The sequence below is a fragment of the Protopterus annectens genome, chromosome 9.part0, assembly GCF_019279795.1.
Source record: "Protopterus annectens isolate FY-2018-M chromosome 9.part0, PAN1.0, whole genome shotgun sequence".
Classification (NCBI taxonomy): domain Eukaryota; kingdom Metazoa; phylum Chordata; order Ceratodontiformes; family Protopteridae; genus Protopterus; species Protopterus annectens.
In genome coordinates, this window is record NC_056743.1 from 124,365,264 (window position 1) to 124,371,263 (window position 6,000).

Sequence of the window (6,000 nt, forward strand, 5' to 3'; positions counted from 1 at the left end):
CCCTGTACTCGGCTCTCATCAGACCAGTAATAGAGTACAATACTCCCTTCTGTTTTACCTCACCAGACATCTGCAGTAACTGGAGAGACCTCAGAGGTTTCAAATCAAGAAACTTCAGGACCTACAACACATGACCTACACGGACAGACTGAATGCCCAATCACTTTACAGTGTATCATATAGACTACTTAGAGACGACTTTTGCCTGGCCTGCAGAGCAGTCTCAGACCCTGCCTTGATGAAGCTGCTGCAAATCTGCAAATCCAATGGGACAAGATTCATGCACTCTAGGGATCTTAACCTAGCCTGTGATATTAGCAGGACACGCTGGAGAGACAGCTATGTCTCCCAGAGGTTGCCACTCCTCTGGAACAAACTCCCAATTCATGTAAAACAAAGCTCCTCAATGACCCCATTTAAGTGTAACCTGGACAATTGGATGGGAATCTGTAAATTTACACCAGGGGTTTTACCTAGGTCCTGTTAGATAGGGGCAGCCTGTGCTGATCTTAGATTCGCTCGCAAACATAGACTATCTAACTTGGTCCATAAGGGAACAAAGGTATAACACGGCTTGGCTTGTAGAGACCTTAGGACCAATAGCCAAGTAACCTTCTATGCTCCTATGGTCCAGTTTAAGAGTCAACACAGCTTAAATATGTTTCACTCATAGAACCTAAAGACCCAACAAATCATGTCTGAACTCCACAACTACCTCTTGTATATTTGCAGATCTCACAGAAGGAATAGCTCATCTGATCAAGTCACTTTTCAATAAACTACATATCAATGAACCCTTATTTACTCTAAAGTTTTAAATCCTCGGGCTAGGTTAATATAGTCTTTAGGTATCAATGTGTCTGACATCATCTATTTGTGGTTCACTTCCCGTAATTATACTTCAGACTTTCAAAAATATAATTCAGCTTAGTAAGTTTTCTCTAATTCCAAACTTTAACATTAATGAACTATGTAAAAGAAATTGATTGACCAGTGGCATTTGCATTGTTGAATAGGTCCTGTACGTATACATAAAAAAAGTTTTGAAAAACACAGACCGTGGAGCACCATGCTTTGAAGGATCTGGTAAAGGCAGTCTCCATAAATGCCGGCTGCTTCATTCAGTTCATCTCGTGTCATAGCACAAAGTTGCATACCGTCAATGTCAAATTGTGAGAATGGAATGTAACTGGCATCCAGCTTGTAGCGATCACAGCAATACTGCAGCCATTCCCAGACATGGTGTTTGGACCAGTATTCTGGGCGAACAGACATCCAGAAAGAATTAAAATCTAGAAAATAAGGACAGCAATGTTAGCATCAAAAAGAAAAGTCTTCCTTTTAGAATTTACTTGTCTGGCAGAAAATGTTATGTGTTTTTCAGAATGGCAACCAAGCTTAGTGAAGCTATTGTGATCAAGAACAGACTGAGCAAAGCAAGGTACAATTGTATTTTGCAGCTGACTATGAATGAATGTATGAAATTATGTGTGATATTAAAAACACGTGAGTAAGTTGACCTAATTTTGCTCATGAATCTGTGACAAATTCAAAAAAGTAATGGGAGACAAAAATCAGCAATGAGTTTTAAATATTACTTAATTCACTTAAAAAAGTTATATATATATAAAACAGTAGGTTTTGCTTTTCTTCAACATGTATTATCTAAATAATAAAAAGTATGAAACTTTAATGTCTGACATTGACTAACTGTAATCCTCTGAGTTTTAACAGGAAATCAAATATTTTGCAACAGACATGGCAAATATGAAGCAAAATTGGTGACAGTTCATAAGTTCATAGGTAAGTACTAGGCTATCTGCCCAAGGGCATTTATAAGCCTAGCCAGAATGTGTTGGCCTTTGCCACCCCCTTAGATTAGTTCCCTGTGCCTCTGTCCAGCAGAGCCATTAGTTCCCTGTGCCACTGTCCAGCAGAGCCACTGCAGTGACCCGGGGTAAATTTTCTGTTTCCCATCCACCCTTCAAGGTTTGTCTTGAAGAATGTTAGTGAGGGGCTCTGTCTGATCTATATTGGAATCCTGTTCCAAAGCATGGGGAGTCTCTGGGACAGGAATCTATCCCTCCAGCATGTCCTATTTATCGTTGTGGTGAGGTTTATATCTCTAGAGCATGTGGCTCTCCGGGATTAGTTTTTTTTTTTTTTTTTTTAGGTGGAGCATGTTCATCAATTCTGGGTTGGACAAGGCCTTGTATGTCAGGCAGAGATCACCTCTGAGTAAGGTATATGCAACCGAGTACAGCTGGAGTTTCTTGAGTCGGTCTGCATAGGGCATCTGTTTGAGGCCAGTAATCCTCTTGGTGAAGTACTTTTGTGGTCTTTCCAGCTGTTGCAGGTGTCTTATAAGGTACATCCCAAATGGGGTATTGTATTCTATGATGGGTCTAATGAGTGATGAGTAGAGAGGCACAATAACCTCTTTTGTTCTAGATGCAAACCCTTTTGTGATTAGGTGGGCCACATAGAAGGATTTTCTAACCACCTTGGCAATATGATTATCAAAGGAGAGATTACTATCTACTTGGGTCCCCAGATCCCTTATTACATTTTCTGTATTTAGGGGATGACCACCTATATGGTAGTTCACGGGTACTCTATTTTTTCCAAAGGGGATGACTATGCACTTTTTGGCATTTAGCTTGAGGATATGATTTTGACACCAGGTATCCGCCTCAGTGAGACCCTTCTGGAGGGTGTCTGTATCAGCCGGAGAATCAATTATGGCCCCTAGTTTGCAGTCGTCTGTGAACTTGGTCAGCCATAGTCCTCCTATGCATGCCTGTACCTCTGAGAAGTATATACCAAACAGGAGGGGTCCTAGGACTAAGCCCTGGGTGACGCCACTTGTAACCAGTTTAGAGTCGGACGTAGAGCCTGCAACTCTCACCATGTGGGTTCTATCCATGAGCCAGTTGGCAACCCATCTCGTGATGTAGAGGTTTATGTTCAAGCTGGTGAGCTTGTCTATAATACTAGAATGGGGAATGGTGTCAAAAGCCCTTGCGACATCTAGGTAGGCTGTGTGGACCTCCTTTCCCTCGTCTAATGCCTTGGTAACTGTCTCAAAGAAGTCCACCAAGTTTAGGAGGCATGATCTGCCCTTAACAAAGCCAAACTGGGTAGGGTCCAAGGCTTGGAGGTTCCCAATGTCTCTGTTAATGAGTTCCATGATGATGCGCTCCATAGCCTTGAAGACCAGGCTAGTCAGGCTTATAGGGCAATAGTTCCCGGGGTCCGTTGTGGCTCCACCTTTGTGGAGAGGGATAACTGTTGCTGTGCACCACTCTGTGGGTACGTAGCCTGTAGAGAGGCTGAATTTGAACAGTGTGTTTAGGTGAGGGATTAGTTCATTTTGGAGCTCTTGTAAGACACAGCCTGGGACACCGTCCGGTCCCATTGAAGCTGTGTTTTTGGCTTTGGATGGGGCTGTTTTAACCTGTGTGTCAGTGATTGACGGGGCCCTACATTCTTCTGGTATGGTTATGGGCCCTTTAGGGAGTGAGAGGGGGGTGAAGTTTGCACTAAACCTGTCTGCCAGAATGTTGGCAATATCAGTCGGTTCAGTGTATTTTGTGCCATACTGCACTAACTCAGCAGATCTGAGAGTTTCCACTTAGGTTCTTGACATAGCTAAAGAATGCTTTGTGGTTATCTTTGAAGTGAATGGCAATTTTTCTTTCGAAACTAGCCTTGGATGATTTAATGAGGGATCATAGTTTCTTGCTAATACTGATCAGGGATGTCTTTCCTTTTTGGGATTTTACTCTTTTCTGTACTAGTTTCCTCCTACTGTTGTATAGCTTGTTTATGGCAGGGGTCCACCAGACTGGTTTCCTTTTCTTGGAGGAGTGAGTCTTGGTTTTACATGGGATAGCATGATCCATGCATTCCTGCAGATGCTCATAGAATGCCTTTGTAAAGGTTTCAGCAGCTTGGACAGCATTGTCCTTTAGCATGGGGGCTGTGAACCTTTCCACCTCCGTCTTAAGTAATGTGAAGTTTGCTTTTGAAAAGTTTTTCACGGTGGTTTCCTTGATTGGGGGGTGGGGGCAGAATGTGGATATCCAGAGTGATTAGTCTATGGTCTGATCTAACCAGTGTGGGGTTGACCTCCAGTGTGGAACACCAGTCGCCCATGTTGGTGATGACCAGGTCCAATATGTTGTTCCCTCTGGTGGGGGTGTTGACCAGTTGATCTATTCGAGTTTATAAATTCTAGGAAGCATTGGGCAAGGGAGTTAGTACTTGAGTAGTTCTCCCAGTTTATTTTTGGGTAATTGAAATCACCCAGTATTAGGGTGTTTGGTAGGACCTTCATATTTCCCAGTGTCTCCAGAAATGCGGAATGGGGGTCCTGGGTTATGATGGGTGATCTATAGCAAGCTACAATTTGGATTGCAGTTTTGCCCATTGTTAGTTGCACATGGATGATCTCTGATGCATTGTGCTGCGCCACTAACCTGGAGGTGTGGGTATCCTTGATGAATATGGATACACCTCCGCCTTTTGTGTTTCAGTCCTGGTTCTGTGGCTGAAAGGTATGGTATGAGTTATAGCCTAGTAGTGCTGGGGTGCTCTTAGAAGCCTTAAACCAGGTTTCTGTTACTGCACAGATGTCAATGTTCTCCATACTGAGGGGTGCCTCGAGTGCGTGCATTTTGAGGTTTAGACTCAGTTTTTGCTTACTTGTGCTATTTATGGTGGCGGGTTTGTTTTTTGAGCCTTGCCTAAAAAAGGCACTATGGGGGCGGCAAAAGCCTTGGCCAGTATTCAAAAGCCTAAGGGTGACAGATGCAAGCCATCTCTTGCGAAGCAATGTGGCTTGTTGAGCATGTCATCCCAGGTGGACAGATACTGGATCCCCTTTGAATGACACCAGAAACTTAGCCAATTGTTGAAATCGATCATTTTTTCTTTATACTGTGGCATCATTCTTGGTGAGGGCAGGATGCTACTCAGGGTCAGGGTCATAGCGGCCTGGGCTACATGATCAGAGTGCTCTTCCATGTCTCTTTTCCTGTAGTCCAGGGAGGTACGTCTGAGGTCATTCACACCAGCATGGACAATGACAGAGTCGTATTTGTACTTGTTCTGGAGTGACCTGAGTGCTTGTGTTATGTGGCAGATTCTGGTACCCGACAGGCAACTAACTGTAACCTTCTCCTTGTCCAGCCTAGTTAGTGGGACATCAGTGTGCCTGACTATAGAGTTGCCTATTACTAGTGTGTTGAGTATGTTATTTTGCCTTAAGGGCTGTGATTGCATGGCATACTGATTATATGAAGTATGTGTTTCATGGTTGGTGGTGGGGTATGGAGGTTGCTTGGATGTCTGCTTTGGAGGTCTCTGTCGCTTTTGCAGATTTTTATTTAGAGCCTCCGAGTATGTTTTCATGTATTCATGTGTGTTATTTGCCGGTGTTGGTTTATTAGGTCTATGTGAGACGGTAGTGTGTTGCAAGTATTACCCTTCTCCTCTTGACTGTCAGTTCCAGTCTTGGGTTGAGAGAGCTTTGCCTCCAGTTTGGCTGTATAATTGCATCTCTCGCATATATTAGTGTTTGGTGGTAGGAAGAGAGGGTTGTCTGTGTACATGAGGCAGTTGTAACATTGCTGAGAGCTATGCTCGTTTTCTGTTAATCTGATGCCTAAAGTTAGCCTTTGCAGAGTTGCCCCTCTTTATATTCTGCCTTTATACTCTCTGTTGTATTACATCATAGACTCCACTTTCTCTGGAGAGGTAGTTCTAGAGATTCTCTGCAGAAAAAGTATTTTTTTAGTCGTACATGAATCTTCCACTTTCCATCTGCTATCAGTGCACTGTCATTCCCACTTCTGTCTTTACTTTTTAACCCCAACCTCACTTAACCCTTAGTGATGCTAAATATGTCTGTGCCAGGTTCTTACCTTGTTCCAGTATTTCCTCTCAAGTGTTTATGCCCATTCATTTTGTCTTTGGTCATACTGCTACCCTCCATCC

The 6,000-nt window shown here is 43.2% G+C and overlaps 1 protein-coding gene across 3 annotated transcripts in view; it reads right to left on the reverse strand.

Moving 5' to 3' along the window:
* The window catches only part of ELF5 (E74 like ETS transcription factor 5), a 128,468-nt gene that overhangs the window by 99,243 nt on the left and 23,225 nt on the right, over nucleotides 1-6,000 (reverse strand). For all 3 annotated transcript variants that reach the window (XM_044082636.1, XM_044082635.1, XM_044082634.1), the window contains one exon: nucleotides 1,059-1,292. In XM_044082636.1, coding sequence (XP_043938571.1) covers nucleotides 1,059-1,292 — 234 coding nt within the window. The remainder of the gene's footprint in view (nucleotides 1-1,058; nucleotides 1,293-6,000) is intronic.